Source organism: Ranitomeya imitator, chromosome 6 (genome assembly GCF_032444005.1).
Source record: "Ranitomeya imitator isolate aRanImi1 chromosome 6, aRanImi1.pri, whole genome shotgun sequence".
NCBI classification, from domain to species: domain Eukaryota; kingdom Metazoa; phylum Chordata; class Amphibia; order Anura; family Dendrobatidae; genus Ranitomeya; species Ranitomeya imitator.
Genome location: NC_091287.1, coordinates 289,957,946 through 289,984,246, shown reverse-complemented (window position 1 = coordinate 289,984,246; position 26,301 = coordinate 289,957,946). Strand labels below are relative to the sequence as shown.

The window sequence follows — 26,301 nt, the reverse complement described above, 5'->3', positions numbered from 1 at the left end:
TTATTCCTGAAACTGCTGGAGAGTGGAATAGGAGGAAAGACCTACGATGTCATCAAAAGCTCCTACACCGAGAACAGCTGCAGCGTGAGTGTGAGCGGCAAAAGAACGGCTTTTTTCCAGCAGAGCCGCGGAGTAAGACAAGGCTGCAGCCTAAGCCCAACGCTCTTCAACATCTACATCAACGAGCTGGCTACCGCCCTAGAATCCTCCTCAGCACCAGGTCTCACCCTCCACGACGCTCAGGTGAAATTCCTGCTGTATGCAGATGACCTGCTGCTGCTGTCACCAACCGAGAAAGACCTCCAGGACAACCTGAAAATCCTAGAGAAATTCAGCTCCACCTGGGCCCTACCGGTCAACCTAAAGAAAACCAACACCATGGTGTTCCAGAGGAGAAAGAGAAGATCAGACCAACACCCATCATTTATCCTCAACAACTGCGACCTCACAGGAACGGACAAATATACCTACCTGGGCCTAGAGATTCACCGGTCAGGGAACTTCAAACAAGCCATAGAGACCCTGAAAGACAAGGCCTGCAAAACTTTCTATGCCATCCGAAGGACACTCTACCATCTGAAGCCACCAGTGAGGGTCTGGCTAAAAATCTTCGACTCCATCATCGCCCCAATCCTCCTGTATGGCAGCGAAGTCTGGGGTCCTCACACCTACCCAGACTGGTCAAAGTGGGACTCCAGTCCAACAGAAATATTCCACCTGGAATTCTGCAAGCACCTTCTCCAGGTCCATCGGAGCACCTCCAACAGTGCTTGTCGGGCCGAGCTGGGCAGATTCCCTCTACACCTAACAGTTCTAAAGAGGGCGCTGTCATTCCGGGCTCACCTGCATAGGAGCAATCCAAGCTCCCATCACCATAAAGCCCTGATACATGAAGGTGAAACAGAAAAACCAGAACCCCCGGAACAGCCCAGCCAAACCCAACCGGAGCAGAACACCAATCACAACAACCTGACAAAAGCCGGAATCAGGAAGATGGCAGATGAAGGCCAGGAGAGGTATGTCAGTGACTGGAAGAATGATATCATCAGCTCACAGAAACTGACCATGTACCGGAGCCTACAGAGAGATTACAGACTGGCCCCATATCTGGAGAAACTCCCGGACCCCAGAGACCGCCAGATCCTGAGCCGATATAGACTCAGTGCCCACAGTCTGGCCATCGAATGTGGCCGACACAGGCAGAGCTACAAGCCCAGGGAGGAAAGACTGTGCCAACACTGTGATCAGGAGGCCATAGAGGACGAAACCCACTTCCTGCTACACTGCTCCAAATACTCAGCAGTGAGGGACACTCACTTCAGGAGACTCTCACATCTCTTCCCAGACTTCATCACCATGAAAGAGGAAGAGAAAACATATATCTTGCTGGGAGAAGAAGAGAGAGCAGTGGAGATAGCAGCGCGGTATGTGAGCGAATGTCATAGACTGCGAGAAAGAGAACTATGATGCCATGGACTATAGCCCCCAACCTGGACCTGCCCCATCCACCTCCCCTATGCCATGGACTATAGCCCCCAACCTGGACCTGCCCCATCCACCTCCCCTATGCCATGGACTATAGCCCCCACCCTGGATCTGCCCCATCCACCTCCCCTATGCCATGGACTATAGCCCCCAACCTGGACCTGCCCCATCCACCTCCCCTATGCCATGGACTATAGCCCCCACAATGGATCTGCCCCATCCACCTCCCCTATGCCATGGACTATAGCCCCCATCCACCTCCCCTATGCCATGGTCTATAGCCCCCACAATGGATCTGCCCCCATCCACCTCCCCTATGCCATAGATTATAGCCCCCAACCTGGATCTGCCCCATCCACCTCCCCCACAGCTCCTACCCAACATCCCCACAGTCCCTATCCCTATTGCCTCTATACACTTGCTTTGGCAAAACTGATGTGTATTTGGTCCTGCCAATAAAGCTTCTTTGAATCTTGAATCTATATATAGAGATATATATATATATATAGAGATATATATATATATATATATATAGAGATATATATATATATAGAGATATATAGATATATATATGTGTGTATATATATCTATATATGTCTATATATATATCTATATATATCTATATATCTATAGATAGATCTATCTAAATATATAGATATATATTCTCTCTCTCTCTCTCTCTCATATATATATATATAATAGAGAGAGAGAGATTATATATAGATATATATATAGATATATATATAGATATATATCTATATATATATATATATATATATATAGATATATATCTATATATATATATATATATATATATATATAGATATATATATATATATATATATATATATATAGATATATATCTATATATATATATCTCTATCTATTCTATGTGTAGACATTAATTCTACCTATTCTATTGTAAGCTGTCAGTGTGATTTTACTGTACACCGCACTGAATTACCGGCTTTTCTCTCTTAACACCGCTGCGTATTTCTCGCAAGTCACACTGCTTATCCGTGTGTAATCCGTATTTTTCACGCTTCCATAGACTTTCATTGGCGTATTTCTTGCGCAGTACGGTGACAAACGCAGCATGCTGCGATTTTGTACGGCCGTAGAAAGCCGTATAATACTGATCAGTTTAATACGGCAGATAGGAGCAGAGGCATAGAGAATAATTGTGCCGTATGTTTTGCGAGTTTTACGGACGTAGTTTCTGCGCTCTTACGTCCGTAAAACTCGCAAGTGTGACGCCGGCCTAAGGGTTGTTTGTCTCGTCGTGTCTGATTTCTCCATGGATCTGTGATTAGGAATAGGCCTCATTGCTCTTGTCTGACTGTCACCATTGTATCAAAGAATCGACCTCTATGGATAATGGCTGATATGCTGTTTGCACTGGTATTAATGTTTTCTAAGCCAAGCATGTAACGCCTATACTTTCTGCATCAGTGTCTGCGTGCGCTGTTAGTTATTGCATAGACTGTAAGGTCTATTATTGTCAGTTTTGACTATCCCTTTTTTGGGTGGGCTTTACACCCAGGATGTAATTGAGATACTCGATATTCCACTTCTGATGGCTGCACTATGTAGGAAATGTAAAATAGTGGAAAAGGTTTGTACAGCCCTGATCTAACTTGGTAAGGATGCAATGCACGGATCTGAGCATGTACTGAGCAGCTTTCTAATGGAAGCTTCACTTGGAGTTATTCGGAGCATTAATTTTCCCTAAATATCTGCATCGGAAACCTAGAGTATTTTTGTTGCGTTTTTTTTTTTTTTGTGTATGTGTACAAGTTGTCTCTATTGTATGGTGTTTGTGTCAAGTCTTTCTGGAATCATCCATGCTATGAAGATAAGATTGCTGAAATCCGTAGCAGTTATGGTTTGATGATTTTTAGTGTTTTGTTTTTTTTCCTTTTGTTTTTTGTTGTTGTCAGAACTGCATACAGATTTGAGATGTTGCGTTTACTCCATGCTGGGGGGAAAAACTGTTTATACATGGACTTGATGGGAAGCGTACCGTATTTAAATAGTTTATTTTGGGTGTTGTGTAGTTTGAAGCAGAATCTGCTGCTAAGTCTAGGTAAAAATACTGCTTGAACGACCCTTAGTTTCCTTTCAGGATAGTGGAAAGCAATTTCTCTAAATGAAAAGCGCAGCATTCATACTCCCCAGGTCCAGCACTGGTTTCCTGCCGCTGATTGGTTCTTAGGCTATGTTCACACCTTGCGTCGGGTCCCTGCGGGTTCTCCCGCAGCGGATTTGATAAATCTGCAGGGCAAAACAACTGCGGTTCTCCCTGCAGATTTATCGCGGTTTGTTCCGCGTTTTCCACTGCGGGTTTCCGCCTATACTATTGATGCTGCATATGCAGCAATATGCAGCATCAATAGTAATGTTAAAAATAATAAAAATTGGTTATACTCACCCTCTGATGTCCGGATCTCCTGGGCGCTGCACCCGGCGGTCCGGTTCCTAAGATGCTGTGGGAGAAGGACCCTTCGTGACGTCACGGTCATGTGACCGCGACGTCACCGCAGGTCCTGGTCGCACAGCAACTCTGACCGGACAGCCGCGTGCAGCGCCCAGGAGCTCCGGACATCAGAGGGTGAGTATAACCAGATTTTTTATTTTTTAACCCCAAATATGGTTCCCAGGGCCTGGAGGAGAGTCTCCTCTCCTCCACCCCGGGTACCACCCGCACATTATCCGCTTACTTCCCGCAACGTGGGCACAGCCCCATGCGGGAAGTAAGCGGTTCAATGCATTCCTATGGGTGCAGAATCGCAGCGATTCTGCACAAAGAAGTGACATGCTGCGGGTTGTAAACCGCTGCGTTCCCGCGCGGTTTTTCCCGCAGCATGTGCACAGCGGTTTGCGGTTTCCATAGGGTTTACATGTTACTGTAAACGCTATGGAAACTGCTGCGGACCCGCAGCATCAAAATCGCGGCGGTTCCGCGGTAAAAACCGCTAAGTGTGAATATAGCCTTAGTGTTTTGGCTACTACAACGGTGACATCAAGTTGACACTGCACGACAGCAGTGTAACTAATCGCCGAGCTCAGTGGCTTGTGCTATCTACCTCCGGCTTTTTAAAGCACATTGGGTCCTCTTTCCTGAAAGTAAAAAAAAAACAAACAAACAAAACCCTTATAGGTGTTTTCCTTTGAACACAGTTAATTTTAAAGATGACTTTATTCAATATATTGTGGAATAATAACTTCCACAACTGGATGTGTTTAAAACAAATGCCCCTGTGCTGAGAATAGATAATAAAAATGTGTCCCTGCTGTGTAATGACCATACAGGAACATGGTCTGATCATACCACATCTCCGAAAGAACAGCATGGGATCCCAGCTGATTCTTTGTGGGATAAAACCTTTCCCTGGCTGATTTTAAGCAAGGTTTGGGTTTCCCCTGATGAAGCTGCTTTGGGCAGCGGCACGCATTGGGCAGAGCGGCTCTGGTGAATCTCCACTAGGTAACTATGATCATATGTATGGGCTCAACTCAGAGGTGCACAAATATTTAGCAACCTTTTTCTGTTTTTACAAGTTTCTCCCATCACCTCTGTTATGGGCAGAGCTGGGGCGAGATGGATGTGCAATGTCTTGTCACTTTATCACCACCTCTGCCTTCCGCAACTGTGCAACTGCTAAAACAGCTGACCTGTCCTTTCTTCTGGTAGTTTCCACTTGGAGGCCGTCACTATTTTTATCTAGACTTTAGAAAAGACTCCTAAGGAACAAAACAAAGTTGATGTTTTCCAGAAGTGTCTTTAGCTTCATAAGCGAAGTGGGTAGGGGTATGCCGTAGCTAAAAGATGGTGTGTGCATGTATCCTAGTAGTAGGTTTCTCCTAGGCTTTGTATTCACTCATTTGCTGACACACGTGCAACTCGTAAGTGTCAGCTTCCAGCTTTCAACCATATTCTCTGGTTCATTCCTTTCTCACTATTTACACAAGTCAGACATTGATCAGATCCAAAGTGCATCCACCATCCGCTCTGAACTTCTGCTCTTCCTAGGCCTCTTCTCGTGTTTCACAATTCTATTTCTTTCCACAGCATTCCTCTTCTGGACTATGCGGAGAGTAAAAGCGGCACTATACTCTAATGGACATGCTTTGGAAGAGTCGCACACTAATGTCATATATGTTTAGAATGAGCTAGGATTGTATCTGTGCATTTATACAAAAAGAACCTAGCACTCAACTTGATGCTCAAAGTGAAAGATTTATTGTAGTACCAAATAAACGTTTCGGTCCACCACACGGACCTTCATCAGTAACGTACTGAACTTAAGTAGGGTCAAAGAGACCAAGGTGTCTGGGCACACGTGTAAAGCAGCGTCTTATATCAGAGCTCCGTAGGGGAATCTATGTAGGACCAACTGTTCTGGGTGAATAGAGCTGTGCCATTAGCTAGACGCGGTGTCCACCGCGTCTAGCTAATGGCACAGCTCTATTCACCCGGAACAGTTGGTCCTACATAGATTCCCCTACGGAGCTCTGGTATAAGACGCTGCTTTACACGTGTGCCCAGACACATTGGTCTCTTTGACCCTACTTAAGTTCAGTACGTTACTGATGAAGGTCCGTGTGGTGGACCGAAACGTTTATTTGGTACTACAATAAATCTTTCACTTTGAGCATCAAGTTGAGTGCTAGGTTCTTTTTGTATATTACACTAAGGTGTGGGAACCTACCTTAGCACCATCTTTACAGTAGTGCACACGGTTTTTTTCACTACGTGTATCTGTGCATTTGACTGCAAGAAGTTGAACCTTCCATAATGTGAAGTCAAGGATTTTTGTAGATTTTAGTTTGTTTTTGCCAAATCTGAAATAAGATATTGGTGGAACCTCGGGGGTGATGCACTTTTTATTAATATATTGCAAACTTTGATACACAAACAAACTATAAGCGTAATAGATAAGAGCTGAAAATATCATGAAGGAACTTGTTTTCTAGCAATCGTGTAGCCTTTAGTGATTTAAGACTTAATCTTGACTGTTTTGTCAATTATGTTTCAGGAAAGCCTAATGGGTCTGGCATGTCTGATAGGACTCAACTCTCTGGATTGTACAATGTACGGAAAAGGAGGATGCAGTTACCTGTAAACAGGTGGACAAGACGGCAAGTGATCCTTTGTGGGACCTGTCTGATTGTGTCATCAGTCAAGGAAAGCCAGACTGGAAAGATGCACGTTCTCCCTCTGATAGGTGGAAAAGTATGTATAGATTTTTCTCTTATGACCCTGCTTTGGCCTCTTTCACACTTCAGTCTTTTGGCGTCAGTTTGAATCCGCCGTTTTCGTCAAATAGCGGATCCGCCATTTTATTTTATTTTTGGCGGATCCGCTATTTTCCCATAGACTTGCATTAGCGACAGATTGTGGCGGATGGTCGTCCGTTCCATCCGCCATGTGACGGATCCGTCGAAATTTGGCGGACGTCGTCTAGACATTGACGGACATTGCAATGTTTTTTGTCTGTGCCGAAATGGCAGTTCGCGATGGATCCGTCGCGTCCGCCATTTCATAGAATGGCCGCCTATGGGCGACAGATCTGTCGCGACCGTCATTTGGCGGATCCATCGCCCCAATCCGCTTTTTCAATTGAGCATGCTCCAAAAAGTACATACTTTTCCGACATACACGGATGCGTCAAAAAAACAGATCCGTTAGAACCGTTTGCTCAACAATTTTGACAGATCCGTCACAATGTCGGAGCAGACTGATGCCAAACAACTGAAGTGTGAAAGAAGCCTTTGCATGAAGCTGAATAGTCAGCTCTTTAGGGCAATCATCAATTGAATGTTTGAAAATTGTGTTAACTGAGGGTTACTGTGAGCTATAGCATACAAACTGGATCGTGCTGTCTACGTGACTGGCTCAACCAGGGGCATAGCGTAAGGATTTTTGTGGGGCCTGGACCTGGAACTACAGCAGAGCAGTCTGTTGCTCAGTCTAGCTGCTCCTTCAGTCTTGCATCAGAAGCCACTTAGATGGCTGGAGCAGATTCTTCCCTCATATAGAACTTGCATGGTAAAGGAACCAGGGAAGCGGAGCAGCCCAGAACAGACGCTGCAGCACGATGGGTCCTCCTTCCCAAAGTCTGGAAGCTTACAGCATGAACGCTGGAAGAGCAGAGGGTTTTTGTTTTTTTTCAGTTTTCTGTAATTCTAAGAACAAGAATGGGTGCATGGCTAACAAGCCAATAGGAAAACCAATACAGCTATCAAGGGGGAGGAATGGAGACGTCAGGGGGTCTCTCATGGCCAGTGCTGCTCTATAGAGCCTGGACAGTGAAGATGAAGAAACTGAGCCTGCGTTAGTGTCCAAAAGTGTCAGCAGCCATTTGTTTGCTGGCTACTACATCTGTGTCTTTATGCTTTATTCAAACCGCAACTTGAATAGGTTGCAACACATTTATGAACTCTAGATAAAATAGAAATAGATGAAAAGGTTGTCCCAATTTATATGGGTCCAAGAGGTAGGGGGAACCTCATTAGACTCTAGCACACCACTGGGGATTACGTATTTGATGTGTCAGTGAGAGGACAAAATAAGTCCTGAAGTCTAGATACATCCCTCATCACATACTTTATACAGGATATTATGTGTCTATTGGTGCTCTGACCAGGCATTGACTCATTGGAAGGGGGGGCGGGGAATATATCATTTTGAGGTTGTGTTGGATTTTTATCCAAAGCTGTAGTAATTTTACACAACCGCTGTGTAAGATTGTGAATAACATCAGGCTATTAGAGAGATATTATCCAAAAATTGTTCACAACTAAACATCGGACACAGATCAGGAGATGAAAGTCAGACATTTCTCAATTTAATTAGTAAAACTTCACTCATTTAGAAATGATGGCAAGTAACATATCACAGAAAAGTTGGAACCAGGCCGGTTCTTTTCCTTTTTTTTTTTTTTTTTAATAAAGTAGTTTGTAAACTGTTTGGGAGATGTTGTTCCATTCCTGTCTGATTTAGGATTGAAGCTGCTCAACAGTTCTGGGTAATTTTTGCCAGATAGATTTTTAGTTTCACAATGTGCCAAATGTTTTCTAGTGGTCCGAGGTCTGGACTACAGGCGGCCAGCGTAACTCTTTCTGTGAAGCCGTGTTGTGGTGGATGCAGTATGTAGTTTAGCATTGTCTTGCTGACATGATATAGGCCTCCCCTGCAATAGAGAATATCTAAATGGGAGCATATACTATTAAACCTCTAGATAATGCTCCGCATTGATGGTGCCTTTCAAGATGTGCAAGTTGCCCATGCCATAGGAACAAATGCAGCTCCATACCAACAGAGATGCAGGATTTCAAACTGTGTGATAACAAGCTGGATGGTCCTTCTTTGCCACCATGTCCTGTGGATGCTTGAGGAATAAGTCCTGAGCCCATACAGTGGTTTGCAAGGTTGAATCATGCCTGTTTTAATGCAGTGCCGCCTAGGGGCCTGTACAGCAGAAGCCTCTGACATGGACCGTCGGCCTTGTTCACGTGGATTTCTCCAGTAAATTTCTCAATCCTTTTTTTTTGCACATGATTGTTTTTTGCTTTGTTTTTTTTTTTTAAATTGACCCTCCAGATGTCTTTCATTAGTAGCTCTTACTTTTCCAACCTTTTGTTTACCATGTCAATTTCTAAATGAGGAAATTTCTTCAAGTGATGACATGTCTTAACTTTTCCTTCAAATCTGTGTCCTATGTTCTGTTGTGGATAAAATTATGGCTCTGATTTCCAAAACCTTGCATTATTTTTTTTCTTTACATGTTGCACAGCAGCACAACTTTTTTTTGGAATTGGGGTTGCAGATTTATGTATTTCAAGGGATATGGGCAGGACCTTTTGCAACAGCCCTAATACTAGCTTCAAATCCAGGGGATTATGGTTCTAAATTTCTCCATGTATTGTGTTCTTGCAAAAAAAAATCTAATCAAGTAGTCACATTGTGTTGCATATGTTCTGACAAGGAAGCTTTGGCGGCAGCCAGCACATGTGCTGTGTACAGGTGAAGATTAAGCCTGTACGTTCCACATCCCTGCACATGTGCTGGTCGTTCCCAGGGCTGCCTTGTGATCAGGCATCCACAACACTCCACTTGCAGAAAATGTCTTCAGATTTGTTTCTCAAGTTATTCCTCCCTCTTGTAAAATAATGTGTTCGTATTTTTACCATAGAAATTGATATATAAAATACTTCAACTTTGCTAAATATAGAGATTTTGAACAAGATTGCCTGGCCCTATATGATCATCAATAATGTCTGCTGGATATGTGTCATTAACATGATCATGTTCGGGAAACTTTAAAAATTGGCCAGATGCTGCGACTGCAGGATGTGATTAGAGTATGACCTGTTTCTGACCTAAAGTGTTGCAAACAGTCTACTTCTGAAAAGTCTATCAATGGAGTAGCCTTAAAGGAGTAGTCCAGTTTTTTTAAAAAAAAATGGCTACAAAGCAAAGCACTTACCTGATACATCACCTGCCACTGGAGCACTAGCTCCTTGGAGTTGCAGCCATATGTTAGCTGGTCCTGAAGTGGTAATGTTCTGACTACCCAGACATGCAGCCAATCCCTGGCTTCAATAGTTATGATGACAGTGTCCCCATAAGCACTGAGGCCAATGATTGGCTACAACCATCGTGTTCGGGTAAATGAACGTTGTCACTTAAGAAAGCTAACAAAAGCTGGCAGGACCACCACCATGATGGCCATGGAGCGGCAGTGATTTTATCCTGTTTTCTCTGTGGGCAGTTGTTTAAAATCCTGGAAACTTTTAGGCAAGTGAAATGTATATTAGAGATTTTAGGTGACAGAGCAATGTCTTATCATTTCCTGCCTTAATCTGTGCCCAACTGGGAATGAAAAGTGGGTCAGAAATGGGCCCTCTGAAATCATTAATGTATAGTCGTCCTTACCAGGGGGCACAGCTTCCAGTAAGACTACTTAACGTAAGGTGACAATGTTCATCATTGGGTCACAGGACATGATGTCTAGAAAAAAAAGTCTCTGCACTCTTGAACTTTATCTTGCACACTGGATAACCCCCGAAATGTTTATATGTAAAACTTCTAATTTCCTTAGTGAAAAACAGAAAATGTGTATTGTTTCATGTCTTCCCTGATAAAGCGGCTCTTTCATCGGCAGATGGTTAGGATGTGTTTCTAACTACTAACTTGAAATATATATTTGTTTTTTAGGTTGAAGAAGTAAAAAAACATCAGCACTGCCTGGCGTTCAGTTCATCCGGACCCCAGAGTCAGACCTACTACATTTGTTTCGATACATTCACAGACTACTTGAGGTGGCTCCGGCAAGGGTCCAAGGTAAGGAGGATGGGTCACCTAACACTTTTGCTTTTGAGTTGTACCGTACTTAAAATCAATCTTTCTGTTTTTCCTGGAATTGACAAAATGATTTGCCCAAAGGCATTAAGCACCATAGAATGGCGACACAAGTGTTACGTGATGAATGATCTGCACCACCCTCCAGTCCTGTTTACTTGTTTGCAGCGGTCACGTGCTGCCTACACTTGTGACTACTGGTGCCATCACTGACTTCAGTGTTTTCCTCCTCCGTGTCATATGGCTAAGACTACATGTGATGGCTGCAGAGAAGCAGCTTGTTTTTATTTTTGTTTAAGTGGTTTTCCACAACTTGGATATTGATGGCCAATTTTTCAGATTAGGTATCAAAATCAGATTGTTGGGGCTTTTCATTCTGGCTCCTCGACCAATCAGCTGTTGTCAGGTCCAGTGGTGGCCAGAGGTAAACTGTATAAACCCTGACCACCACAGCGCCATACAATGTAGTGGCTGTGCTTGGGTACTGCAACTCTGCTCCTATTGAAGTGAGGCCATAGAATAGGTGAGAACTACCAGCTGAGATGGGGTCCAACCAGGGCCGGACTGGCAATTCTGGCAAATGCCAGAAGGGCCTGTCTTGTTTGCTGCCTTGCATGCTACGCTGTTAACAGAATCTGTGTTCTCAAGACACCCATACTGTTAAGAGCTGTAATAAAGCACAAAGTCTCTGACTCCGTCACATACCCCAGCAGGCCACTGGTATCATTGGAAATATTGGTCTTGTAGTGAATCTTCCTTTCCTCCATCCAGGGTAATATTAGTAATATATCCCATCTGGTGCTCGGGGATGGGGACAACATGGGCCTGTGTGATTTCAAATGCCAGGGCTGAATTTCAGCCCAGTCCGTACCTGGGTCCAACTGCTGAGATCTCGGGTGACTGCTAGATTAGGGTATTGGCCTCCCCTGTCTTCATGGAGTGGCTCACACCCATGTGCTCTGGTGTTCTGGATTTCCTTAAGTAGAGCACTGGTAATTTCTAGTGATGAGCGAATATACTTGTTACTCGAGATTTCCCGAGCATGCTCGGGTGTCCTCTGAGAATTTTTTAGCGCTCGGAGATTTTCATCACCGCAGCTGAATGATCTACATCTGTTAGCCAGCATAAGTACATGTGGGGGTTGCCTGGTTGCTAGGGAATCCCCACATGTAATCAAGCTGGCTAATAGCTGTAAATCATTCAGCTGAGGTGAGGAAAACTAAATCTCCGAGCACTAACAAATACCCGGAGGACACCCGAGCGTGCTCAGGACATCTCGAGTAACGAGTACTCGCTCATCACTAGTAATTTCCCATTCAGCAGTCACATTAGGCATTCTGGCACCATTATAATTACCATAATTCTCTGGCGACCAGGTGGATGGTTTATATATGATCACCGAAATCCTTGCTCCAGCATTTCTGAACAAGTTGGCAGGTCATGTGCCTTGTTAACCGTAAAATCCTGTTTAATCTTGTTTTCAGGAATAGTTGGATATTTTATTCTGATCCTGCTAAAAATGTTTACACCTAGTTCGTGCATGAGAAATATCACTACAAGCCAACTGAAAGTGTAATATCCCAGGGATGGAGAATGTGGGGCCATTGGAGTAGGATGCGCCAAATTTATTAAGAGGGGTGTGTCAAAGGAAGCGGAGCTTGGACTTGGTGTGGCGACCCCCGCTCGTTAAATTGATGGTTAGTGGCGGTGTAAGATTTGTGGCAAGGCGCACCTATGTGCCTCACCTCTTAATCAGGAGTGTCTACTTCAAAATGCCCCCTTATCAAGACCGACAAGCGAATAGCCAGTCTTGATGATTCGCCCCCATCAAGTTCTACTGAATGTTGGAGCTCCTTTTGCACCTGGCTCCACCATCTAATTAAGTGGTGATAAACTCCAAAAGTTGCATAAAAATGTTACTGTACATGGTATTCTCCTCTTTCTAGTTGGATGATCAGAAATGAGCGTGACTGGAAAAATCATGTCGGGTGTAACAGAGCTCAAGATCCAAACTGTAAAGCAGGGTCTGTTAAAGACCTCCATCCCAAATTCTATGCCATGTTGGAGAGTAGGGTGGCATCATGCTCTGGCCATAATAATCCCTCACCTTAATTTTTATTTTTTTTCCCCTGCCCTTGATGAACTGGTCATTTTCCCTCCCAAGCCCCATGGCATCGGCCTAGGTTATCTATTGTATACCATTGCTAATGACCTTAAAATGGTAAGTGCAGTTTATTCCCGTATATGACATACTTCAGCATAATGCCACAAGTCTGTTCGCCTAGTCCTGCATGTCCCTGTGGCGTATGTGGGAAGACTTCCCTGGTAATAAAGTTAAAAACAGAACCTGTCCATGACGACGCCTCTTTAAAGGGAATCTGTCAGTATGATCGTTACCCTACCCCACCCCTCTCCAAAAAGGGGCGCCATTTTGGCAGGGAAAAAAAATTAGGCTTCATCAGAACCCAATAGATGGTATTGTGCTGGTGCTGCCGCCAGCGCCATTTTTAAAAAAAGAAAAAAATATGTATTTCTTAAACTACTGTCTGAATAAAGCAAAAGTATCCACATTATCCACCGTATCATGCTACAATGTAGGCGCCAGCCTGATGAATGTGAATTTTTTTTTTTTATAAACTATATTCTATTCAGTATGTAATATAGGGAGCAGGTCACTGAGGGGTCATAAGGATGAATATATAAGCTGAGCACCAGATAAAGTCCGCCCTGAAGCCCGAGAATCATTAACTGAAAACTGCAAATAAAGATTAATAACCACCACCAGATGGATTTCTTCACCCCCAGGTGTCATTTTGATCAGTATAACGGAGCTGACCTGACTCTGTCTGTAGGTTACAGAGCACAGTCCTGCTGACAGGTTCACTTTAAAAGAAAAAAAACATCAACACCTTTTATACCTCCTAACTGTTTCTTAATTCCCTTTTAGAGCCTCTGCCTCCAGAGGTTGATTTGCTGTTCTCTTTTTTGATTAGTGGCTCAATATCTGTTGGTCATCAGGTGCCAGGCAATGAAATCCGTGAGCGGTCAGTCAAGCTAAAGACACTGGTGCTTGGCTTAGGAGGCAGAGACTTGTTAGGTGCTCCATCATGGCCGTGCACTTAACGCCTCATTCGTATATGAATGAAAACGCAAATTACTGCAGCAACAGATACACAATAAAAAGGTGTCAATGGATTTACATTTCAAAGGCATTGCCATAAATGAGGCTATGGCAGGGAGGGGTGGATCTTATTGACAGAATGTCTTGTTACCTGGATGTAATGTAGCGAATGTGCCCTCCGCATTGGCATCCTGTGGGCGATTGTCTGCAGCTTTAGTAATGCATAGATGATCTTCCTTTCGAAGTGAAAGTGTTCCGTCAGCACTCGGCTAATGTTCCTCCCGCTGCGTTACCCAGTGATTTCTCTCCAACCTTTGTTAGAGATGGCGTTATTTATAGCTGTGCATATGGAGAATGCGCTCGTAGCTCGGGACTCCCCGCACTGTGCTGTGAACGTGCAGGGTTTCGGAGAGATGGCTTTTCTTCTTGTTCAGGAAGGCACTAGATTTTCCGGCATAATTAAGATGGTATAGAGGGTATCTCAATTGCACTAATTTGCCAGCCTCTTCAGCACTGCAGGGATCTGTGCTTCTTCCCTATCAGCGGCTCCTCTGAGGAGAGCATGTGTGCTACGCTGCCATATTATCATCTCCAAATGTAATTCCAATTATGCTAATGAAGCCTGAATAATGGAAGATGCCAGGGAAAAGTGGTGATTACTAGAGGGCCTCAGATTGCCAGTTGTGCTCCATTATCCCATTAAAACAGCCAGGGGTTATCAGATAATCGAGTAAATACCGGCAATTTCCTTCATCTCACTGTCTGATTTTGGCAGATATTATAGTTTTTCTACGCAGTGTGGATTTTTTTTTTCTTTTTTTTTTGTGCCAATTCACCAAATTGACCATATTAATGTAGTTGGTTACATGTTTATCTTTTGTTTTTGTTTTCTCTAAAGCTCCATTTGTTGCTTTTTATGTATTTAGTATGCAGCTTTTTATATGTTTTTATATAAAGAGCAGTTCTCTGAATGCTGAGCTCAGTATAACTCGCCCACACCACTGGTTGGCAGCTTTCTGTGTACACTCTGCATAGGCAAAAAGCTGCCAATCATTGGTTGAGCACAGCTTATACAGGGCTCAGGAATATGGCAGCAGGTTTACTAGTCCTCTAGGGATAATCTCCTTCTGATTAAAACAGTGATTTTTTTTCAAAGCTACAGCAATTGGAGCAATAAGTGACACCATGATTCCAGAGATATCTGGCTATGTATTATGCTGCTCTCAGAATAGGTGACAAAAACCTTGTGACAGATTCCCTTAAAATTCTGAGGTCATTACAATGAGTTAAAAAAAAATCTGCCTTCATCAAAGGAAGTCAAGCAGCCAGCACAATGTGGTTTGAGGTTGCACTTCCTATTGGGGGTGAGGAGTGGAATGAGAGAACTGCAGAGGAAGATGCGAACGCCATAGTGCTGAAAGGAATGATTTAGCTTATCCCAGAGCTGGATTCACAGCTGCACAGTACAGTACTCATGTATAATGTCCTCCATGCTTCTGCTACATGTGCTTAACAGTGAAAGAAAAGCAGGAATAAATCTGTGTGCACCCTGTATGGAAGACCTCACCGCAGCTTGTTTCTACCCTTAAAGTTAAAGCTGTAAAAGGGAAAGCTGGAGAAAAATGTAACGTAGAAGTCGGATAATAGCTAAAAAAAAGTGTACACACATGACCGTTTTTATTGAAAAGTAACTTGAAATGACAGGTGACCTTTAATATCCCCCCTCATCCTAAAGGGCACATGGCTCCGATGTATTCCGGTCATAGCGCTACCACAGTGTAGTCTTAAATAAATTTAGTGTGGCAATATTCTGCTGCTTTCCTTAATTAAAAAAAAAAAAGCGATAACGGGAGAAAAGCCCAGTGGTTCATTTCCTTTAAGTTGATAGACTGCTATTCTTCTGCAGCATAGGCCCCAATATAAAGTTCTCGCTGATGTCACTACATCAATCTTCTATCCTTTTGGCACAGAGGAGTGCTACTAGGTTCCTTCCAATAATTCTGTTAAAGGCCCTTTGTTATCAACAGTGCTGGATTGTTGGGAGTTATTTGCTTGCTCTTTTGTTTATTTGGCAGTGTGATTTGTGTTCTGATACAACAAAGTTTTTTTTTTTTTTTGTCATTTGTGTTTTGATATAGTTTGGTTATAAAAGCAAGGAAATCATTATGGAAATCATTATAGAAATCCAAAGAACTTCCAAGCAAGGCCTCCTTCAAGGATGAATGCCCGGAGAAGATATGGGCCTCTTGTCTAAGGGGAATCAAAGTCTTGTAATGCTCACAAATGAACAGTAATAAAACACTTGTGTTTCTCCTCGTGATCCCTGAACCCTGAGGGTTGTGGTCACGTGGCACTGTCATCGAGGCATGAGTGGGAGCAGAAAATACAGTTTACCTTTACTCCTGTACTAATTGTTTGCTGAAGAAAAAAATAACTGAGTCAACTAGTTTTTGGCCAAGGTCCATCCTTGTTGACGTGGTGCTCTCCCTGTCAAATCCTGTTAGGAATTCTAGAGAGTGACAATAATCTCTGATCATAAAGCACCCGCAGTGCTATTGGTGCATCACTGCTGCGTGGCATGGAGATAACCGCCTGAGCCCTGCATTAGTTACGCAACTTGTATAAGGGATCATCAGAATATCTCTTGGTAGCCACGTATTTTAAGCGCATATTGGACATGCCAGCTCTAAGAACTTACTCCAGCTATGCGTAAAGGGAATCTGTCAGCAGAATTTCACCTACCAAACTATTTATAGGTGCATGTAGCTTTTTCAAAGACAATTAGTGCAATACCTGTGCATGGCCAGTCCGATTCTCCGTTAGTGAGATATCCGCATTTGAATTGATATGCAAATGAAGCTGTAGATCTGAAGCCTGTCACTCCAGCTCTACTCTACTTTGCCAGAAGTTACACAGCATAGAACCTGTCAAGTCTAGAAGGAGGAGGCTGTGATGGGCGGGGAATAGAGCTGGAGTGACAGGGGCTTCAGATCTACTTTGGCTCTACAGCCTCATTTGCATATCTATTTAAACGCTGATTTCTCAGTAACGGAGGAATGGACTGGCCATGTAAAGGTATTGCTTGACGTGCTTTTGACAAGTTACATGCTCTTATAAATAAATAGTTTGAAGGGTTCTGCAGACCGTTTCACTTTAAATCACATGTTGATTGTCAGTGTTAATATGGTTTTTAATGACCTTTTTAAAACTTAAAACCTGTCTAGCGAAGACCTCGGCATACCCCTATTAGCGAATGCATGAGCCATAAGTAGTTCAACTACCGTATATACCCCTAATTTTGCCGCAAAAAACTGGGAAAACTTAATGACTCAAGTATAAGCTTAGGGTGGAAAATGCAGCAGCTACCGGTAAATGTCAAAAATAAAATGATACCAATAAAAGTAAAATTGATTGAGCCATCAGTAGGCTGTGTTTTTGAATATCCATATTGAATCAGGAGCCCCATATAATGCTCCATACAGTTCATGATGGCCCCATAAGATGCTCCATATTAAAATATGCCCCATATAATGCTGCACAAATGCTGATTTTGCCCTCATAAGATGCTCCATACAGATATTGCCCCATATAATGCTCCACAAATGCTGATTATGGCCCCATAAGATGCTCCATATTAAAATATGCCCCATATAATGCTGCACAAATGCGGATTATGGCCCCATAAGATGCTCCATACAGACATTTGCCCCATATAATGTTGCACAAATGCTGATTATGGCTCTATAAGGCTACTTTCACACATCAGGCTTTTTAATTCAGGCACAATCCGGCAATTTTTGGAAAAAACGGATTCGTTTTTTTTCTACGCTGGATCCGCTTTTCCCCCAGAGTTGTATTCGCGCCAGATAGTGCCTGATGGCCAGACGTTTCATCCGTTTTTTTCCGGATCCGTCCAAATAGTCGTTTCCGGCGGACGGAGAAAACGTCCTGCAACGTTTTTTGTCCGGCGGAAAAAAACGCACAGTGACTGAATCGGCCAAAAACACATGAAACGGAGGTTCCAGGCATCTATCTTTCTTTCTCTCTCTTTCTCTTTCTCTCTCTTTCTTTCTTTCTTTCTTTCTTTCTTTCTTTCTTTCTTTCTTTCTTTCTTTCTTTCTTTCTTTCTTTCTTTCTTTCTTTCTTTCTTTCTTTCTTTCTTTCTCTCTCTTTCTGTCTTTCTCCCGTGCACTGCCCCCATACTCACCTGCTCCTGGTGCGGTCCCTGCAGGTCCCTGATTCTCCGGGCGCTGACAGCTTCTTCCTGTATTGAGCGATCACATGTTACCACTCATTACAGTAATGAATATGTGGCTCCAGCCCTATGGGAATGGAGTAGAGTCCATATTCATTACTGTAATGAGCGGTACCATGTGACCGCTCAATGCTGGAAGAAGCTGCCGGAGAACCAGGGACGTGCAGGGACCGCGCCAGTGGCAGGTGAGTATGATTTGACAGCTGCCGCTCCCCCTCCCCTGCCGACCCCTGGGAATGACTCGAGTATAAGCTGAGAGGGGCAATTTCAGCCTAAAAAAATGGGCTTAAATTCTTGGCTTATACTTGAGTATATACGGTATTTACATTTTATCTTTGCCAGACACAAAAAAAATTATCTATCTATCTCAATCTAATGGCATGTATGTACAGGTGCTTTCATGCTAAATAAATCCATGCTTTGATTGTATGAATTGTAGTTTTGCCATTTCAAAGAAATCCTGCTCTTACGTTCTATGCAAATGGTGACAAGTGATTTAGGGAGGGATATTGCACTTGTAACTTTGCTGTCCCTCTTCCTATTTCCTGCCTGTGATTTTTCTTAAGATATTATAATCAACAATCTGATTTTTAAGAAATAACTAAAATTCTGGAAAAACTTTTCATGTAAGATTATTTCCAAGTTTAAAAGTTGTAATTGGGTTGTCAATAAAGGATATTCATAGAGTTCCTATTTTCATTGCTATAATACATTCTAGGAACTAGAAATACAAGGACTTAAATATCTGAATGGCCCCAAAGTGAAAGAACCTGATTCTAAAGTTTATGCAAATGAACCTGTGAGAGCATTGGGGGTGGGCCGATGCACAGCTAATGCATTGATCACCTTAGTATTTCTTGGAGTGCGTTAGTTCTGATGTCATTGCAGAGCTGTGTGTGATTAAAACAAAGCGTCAATAATTACTTGGTTCACACTGGTAATGACATCTTTTAAAATAAGCTCTGGAGGCAGATTCTCAGGAGATCTGTCTGAACCATAGATCTTTGCAAATTTCAACAGTCACATCCAGTCATAAACTAAGTGTGAACAGGTGCTAACCTGGAAGCACCAACTCATATACACTCAAACAAACAAGTTAGCCACTGTAGTGCCATAGCATGCAAATATGAAAATTGAATTGCATTACTGCACTGGAAATATGAAAAATTGAGAAAGCTTAGCACATGAGTTGGCCAATTCATGTGTACCTGGAAACCACGATAAGGCGTTTCTCTCTTCCTCTGCCATTCCTCTCTTAGAATAAAGTCTTCATCTGAATGGGAAACTAATGTGAGTCATCTCTTAGACTAAAATGTATATCTCCGAGGAGGGGTAGTGGTCCTGCTGTAATTAAAACACCTGTGGCGAAAAGGCGGAGTGCTCAGTCAGAAGGCTAATGAATACAAATTTCAAAATTTTTTTTTTTGTGACCCATAGATCTTAACAGCTCATTTGCACATAGGAAATGTTGGTTTCTTTGGACTTGGACATTGCATTGCAAATAAAGAAAAATATTTTGGAGAGAAAGTGATTACCGTATATGCTATAAGCCTATAGCTTATACCGTATAAGCCGAGACTTTCAGGCCATTTTTTTTAAGGCTGAAACCTCCCCTCTCGGCTTATACTCGAGTCATTGTCCCAGGGGGAGCGGCAGGAGCCGGCGGCTGTCACATCATACTCACCCCCTCCTGATGCGGTCTCTGCACATCCCTGCTTCTCAGATGGTTTGACGCCTGCAGCTCTTCCTGTGTTCAGCGGTCACATGGTACCGCTCATTAAAGTAATGAATATGGACGCGCCTCCACTCCCATAGGCATGGAGCGCATATTTGCGGTACCACGTGACCGCTGAACACGGGAACAAGCTGACGCTGTCAGAGAGACCATCAGAGAAGCAGGGACTTGCAGAGACCGCGCCAGGAGGGGGTGAGTATGACTGGGTAGGGTGAGCCATGCGATATTCACCTGTCCCCGTTCTACCGCCGTGCTGTGTCTTCCGCGTCCTCTTGCTGTGACATTCAGGTCAGAGGGCGCGATGACATGTTTAGTGCGTGCCCGCTACCTGAACAGTCAGACAGGTAGATATATCGCAAGTGTCGAGGGGCCTGAGCCAGCGGCGACACCGGCACCTGGCCCCCATAGCGCGCCAGTGTCCCCGCCTGCTCAGGACACGAGAGGTGTCTTTTTTTTTTTTTTTTTTTTAATCGCAGCATATGGGGCATATTGTTCTATGGAGCATCTAACCGGGGCCATTATTAACCTTTGTGCAGCATTATATGGGGCATATTTTTTGTATGGAGCATCGTTTCAGGCCCATCATGAACTGTATGGAGCATTATATGGGGCTCCTGATTCAATATGGATATTCAAAAAACATTTAACCTACTGATGTCTCAATTAATTTTACGTTTATTGATATCTATTTTTATTTTTGAAATGTAACAGTAGCTGCTGCATTTCCCACCCTAGGCTTATACTTGACTCAATAAGTTTTCCCATTTTTTTTTTTTGTGGCAAAATTAGGGGTCTCAGGTCGGCTTATACTCGAGTATATATGGTAAATGTTTTAGTTTACTAATGACAGTACTTTGGTGCTCTGCAGCCTGTCTTTAGTGGTTTGTTCCCCCAACAGTCTCATCCTGAAGCCATACACACACAATACTGGTAATGGCATCTTCTCGTCGTCTGTGTAAATGGGCATTTGCAACTTGAACAAGGCAAGATTTTTGGATGCAGTAACAGCATTCAGGAAACAAAAATGATCACAAATGTTCAATGGGCCAGCAGTTTAGTAATTATTTCTATATCTTCCTGTATAACATAAATGCAAAAGTTTTTAGATCATGCATCTATGAAAATTTGGTTAAATAGGGCAGATGAGATTTTTTATTTACAAGGTTATCAAAGTTGATGTGTACAACATTGTTCCATCTCCAGGTTGCATCTCAGCGGATCAGCTCGGTAGACCTATCCTGTTGTAACTTGGAGCACCTACCCGAGAATCTTTTCTACAGTCAAGATCTTACACATCTCAACCTAAAGCAGAATGCTCTCCGGCCTAATCCTGACCCAGCCATTGAAGGAACGCTCGATGATCTTCACAGGTGAGAGTTGTAGGTTACCCTGTACTGCAGGCGTTAATAATGCATCAATCCAACACGGCAGAAATGTGTGTGTGATTTGGAGGGGATCCTATTTATTCTTAAAAACAAGGAGCAGCTGGTGATTGCCTGTGTGCAATCATTAATGGAAGTTGTAGGGACTTTTTTTGTTGTTGTTCTGTCTGTGGCTTTTGTAATATTTCATCTATTCCTTGAAGCGTCATAAGAGTAAGGAATGAAAAAGCCCTCTGAGATACAGAAACTGGAAATCCACTAAAATCTTTGTATTCTTTTGAAAGCCTTAGCAAACTCCTTCAATGTGTCATTCTTCCTTACCTTTCAGATCAAGGTTTTTGTTTTTTTCCCCGCACACTTACTATTGTACTTATGCTACCTCATTTTATAGAGGATTTATTCTTTTATTTTAAATGGATTTTTTTATTTGACATCATGCCTTCGTTATTTTATTATCTTACGTCCTGCTTAATACCGCTTCTATCAACCCTAATATACGAAATACTAATTAAAGGGAGTCTGTCGGCAGGTTTTGATTACTAATCGAAGGACCTCACAAGACAGACTTTTCAGGTCCCTTAGTGGGCTGTGTGCTTTTTCAATAGAAGGATTGTTTTACCAGCAGGAGATGATCATTGTTAGACTAGCATCCCTGTGCTTCCCGGTCAAACCACAACCACGCACTGATTAGCTGCTTACGCTCAATACACAATGTACACACAGCTGTGGTGTGTCACAACTGCTGCACCAAGTAAACTAAGTGATGCATCACTGAAATCAGGGTCTCTTTTCCTACATTATGCGGCTCTGATGAGGTAGCAAAAACCTACTGAGAGATTCCCTTTAAAGCATAAAATAGGTAGTACATAGAATAGTGACAGCCAGGTTTGTGGAGTCGTTAAGCCAAACCTCTGACTCAATTTACCTGACCCAGACTCCACAGCACTGGTCACTGCTGAGCATGTGCATAAAGTGCAGCACAGATTCATCTCAACTAAAACCTGAGATCAGGAACAGAACAGACATTTATAGGACACTAGATGGTGGCCCGATTCTAACGCATCGGGTATTCTACAATCTGTATGTAGTTTATTTATGAAGGTTTCAGAATAATGCAATGAATACACAGGATTCGGCCAGCCGCGACCAGTGAAGCGTGGTTCAAATTGCCACATAGTGTACTGCCCAGCCACGTAGTATGCTGCCCAGGCGCGCGGTATGTAACACAGCCCACGTAGTATATAGCAATGTGGGCACCATATCTCTGTTAAAAAAAAGAATTAAAATAAAAAAGTTATATATAGTCACCCTCCGTCTGCCCCCCGGATCCAGCCGAGGCGTTTACCGATGCTCCTCGCAATGCTCTGGTCCCAAGAGCGGTCTCGCGAGATGCTGACCGCTACGTCATCATCTCGCGAGACCGCTACGTCATCTCGCAAGACCGCAATGCATGGACCGGTCACCGGAGCGTCGCAGGCCTGGACTGGATCCGGAAGGTGAGTATATAATGTTTAATTTTTTTAAATTATTTTTAACATTAGATCTTTTTTCTATTGATGCACTATTGATGCTGCATAGGCAGCATCAATAGTAAAAAGTTGGTCACACAGGGTTAATAGCAGCGTTAACGGAGTGCGTTACACCGCGGCATAACGCGGTCTGTTAACGCTGCCATTAACCTGTGTGAGCGCTGACTGGAGGAGAGTATGGAACTGGCACTGACCGCGGGGAGTAAGGAGCCGCCATTTTGCTGCCGGACTGTGCCCATCACTGATTGGTCGTGGCTGTTTTGCCGCGACCAATCAGCGACTTGGGATTTGTTACAGACAGACAGAAAAACGGAAGTGACTCTTAGACAATTATATAGTAGATTTCTTAACTGTCCCAAATTATTATGGAAACATTTACAGCACCTCCTACATTGTACTACTGAACCCAATTTATTATGTCTGTCGGTCCATTTTATTCCAACTCAGACTTCACCAAAATGGTCTCCGACTGCACATCCCTGGAGACAACCCAGTGAGCTCTTAGTCTAAATATCTATTATTCTGTACATTATATTGCCAAGTCTAAATGCACAAAAGATTTTTGATTGGCGAAAATGATTTCTTTTGTTAAATTTTCACCATTGTTTCCTCATGATCCATTATGCAGTATGTTCAAAATTGGTTACTTATAAGTGCCACAATTAGGCTAGTTTCACACTAGCATTTACCTGATCTGTGGCGGGCTGCAGACTTCCTCCGTGAAGCCCCGCCCTTGGCCGCACCTCCACCGCTAGCTCCGCCTACTTCTGCATGCGGCCTGCGTACCTAACTTTAACATTAGGTACGCAGGTCGTGCGGCTGTATGCGGATGCTTCCGCATGCATTGTTTTGACGATGCAGAGAAAAAACGCTGGGGCCGCATTGTCAAAATGACACATGCGGAAACATCCGCATATAGCGGCACGACCTGCGTACCTAATGTTAAATATAGGTACGCAGGCCACATGCAGAAGTAGGCGGAGGTGAGGGCGGGGCTTCACGGAGGAAGTCTGCAGCCCGCCGCAGATCAGGTAAACTAGCCTTACTCTGATGGAAGTGTCCTCTAGATACATCTACCGTACTTTTACAATGCAGACAGGCTTGTGCCAAAAAATTATGATCTTTATTGTATTAGCTGACACTTTGATAATCTTATTATATAGCTAAGTAGGTTTCTACACATTTTTTATTTTATTTTAGATATCCTAATTGTGGAAGCCCACCTGTATTTGTAAATAGGTAGACGAATAGCCCCAGGTCCCTGGCTAATAAGTGACTTCATAATGGCAATGGTTTAGCAATGTAGCAGCAGAACAGTACAGCCATAGAAAAACCGATGCTTCCATCAATCCATTACTTGGTCGTGACCCCCTTTTGAACTGTTAATTGAAGCCATTAACTCCACCTGTTTGATATACTTGTCATGTCAAATATCATAGTCTAATCATTTGATTTGAATGTGACCACTTTGGAGGAATAGTCTTTGTCTTGATTTCACATCTAGGTCACATTTAATACCTACCTCAGGAAAAAGCTTTAAGATTAGTGGAGGGACCTTTACAAATGATTAATGTTATGGGCATCAATATTACAACAGCCATTTTTAAAAGCAATAATTTACTGAAGTACAAATGTTTTGTTTTCTGTGAATTGTTATACCAAATTAAGGAAATTGAAAATGTTCTATGTAATGATCTGAGCAAGTGGCTGTACAACTTTTACATACAATTTTGAGTTTTATTGTTTTTACTATGTGAAGATTTACCTCAGGTTTCAGATAAAGCTGTTAACTCTGGAGATGGCTTGAGATTATGTGGTATATGTTATCTACAGATCACGGCAGCCACTCCGCATTCAGAACAACAGACTCTGCAGTGTGCGCAGCCTCTTCTTACCTGAGTACCCCTGGTATCTCCAGTATTAGGTCAGAAAGATGGTAGACAGCAGTGTGAGCAGCCTCTTCTTACCTGAGTACCCCTGGTATCTCCGGTATTAGATCAGAAAGATGGTAGACAGCAGTGTGAGCAGCCTCTTCTTACCTCCGCATCCCTGGTATCTCCAGTATTAGATCAGAAAGAAGGTAGACAGCAGTGTGAGCAGCCTCTTCTTACCTCAGTATCCCTGGAATACCCAGTATTAGATCAGAAAGATGGTAGACAGCAGTGTGAGCAGCCTCTTCTTGCCTCAGTATCCCTGGAATACCCAGTATTAGATCAGAAAGACACGGTGGGCAGCAGTGTGAGCAGCCTCTTACCTCAACACCCTGTTATTTCTAATATTGGATCAGAAAGACAAGGTGGACAGCAGTGTGAGCAACTACTTCTTACCTCAGCACCCCTGGTATCTTCAGTCTTAGATCAAACAGACATGGTTGGCTGCAGTGTGAGCAGCCTCTTCTCCGTTTCAGCACCACTGGTATGTCCTGTATTACATCAGAAGATCTTAATTTCCAGCAATCACTGCTGTGAGTGGGTCTCGTAGTAAGGGGAGACAATTGGCACACCTGCCACATAGCCCCTTCAGAGCTCTTTGGTTAGCATGTTACCATTCCAAACTATAGGAGAGTACGAAGTGCTGTACTCTGCTTGCCCAGAAAGTGTGCCGATCTTTGAACTGGGAAAAATGCTCCATTCACTTGTCGCCCTCTGGTTCTTCCTGCTGCAGTGATGACATCCTGACAAATGCACATGTGCTTTCTGTGGCCAAATGTCTACAGCAATGATCCACTACAGCCAGTGATTGGCTGTTAGTCACATGGCAGTCAGGGTGCCATCACTGCAGCAGGAATTAAAGACTGATTGGGTACCCACGATAGGGAGTATTGCCATTTTTTTTTTTATTTTTTTTTTAAAGGATTTGAAAAGTGAGTGGACAAACCCTTACATAACTGTGTAATCTGATCAAAATTGCTAAAGTTATTCATAGATTTATTCCTTATCTTAAGCAATTTGTAGTTAAGGTTCAGTGTCTTCAACTGGGGTAAATCATGAAATAAACTTGTTCTTTGAAAGACCGCTTCCTTCCATCCATCTGAGTGACAAAGAATCCTTTCATGAAATGTCCGCTCCCCATTCATTGTACTCCTGTGGCTTCCAGACACCGCCTTCCTCCTTAACTCCCTTCTTTTTACTATTCCTTGTAGTTGTTAGGCAACAGCGAATAAGCTGGCTACACATGCACATTAAAGAGACTCTTATCCGCTGCCTTTTCTTTTGCTTCCTTCTGGATTGTCTGGATGTTTTGGTAATCGCTGAAGTAAAGACCATTTACTTCATCTGTGTTGAGAAGTCTTAGGGTATGTTCACACGTTCCTGATTTCCCTCCTTTTTTGCAGGACTAAAAACCGCTGCTCTTGGCAGAAAACGCAGGTCCTTTTTTTGGTGCTTTTTTTGTGCGTTTTTTTATGCGTTTTTTTTATGCTTTTTTA

At 43.1% G+C, this 26,301-nt stretch overlaps 1 protein-coding gene across 1 annotated transcript in view; it reads left to right on the top strand.

Annotated features, from left to right (window-relative positions):
• The window catches only part of PHLPP1 (PH domain and leucine rich repeat protein phosphatase 1), a 137,544-nt gene that overhangs the window by 49,471 nt on the left and 61,772 nt on the right, over nt 1–26,301 (top strand). Inside the window, exons 2-4 of the mRNA XM_069730639.1 lie at nt 6,525–6,721; nt 10,709–10,834; nt 21,167–21,333. Of these exons, the coding sequence (XP_069586740.1) occupies nt 6,525–6,721; nt 10,709–10,834; nt 21,167–21,333 (490 nt within the window). The remainder of the gene's footprint in view (nt 1–6,524; nt 6,722–10,708; nt 10,835–21,166; nt 21,334–26,301) is intronic.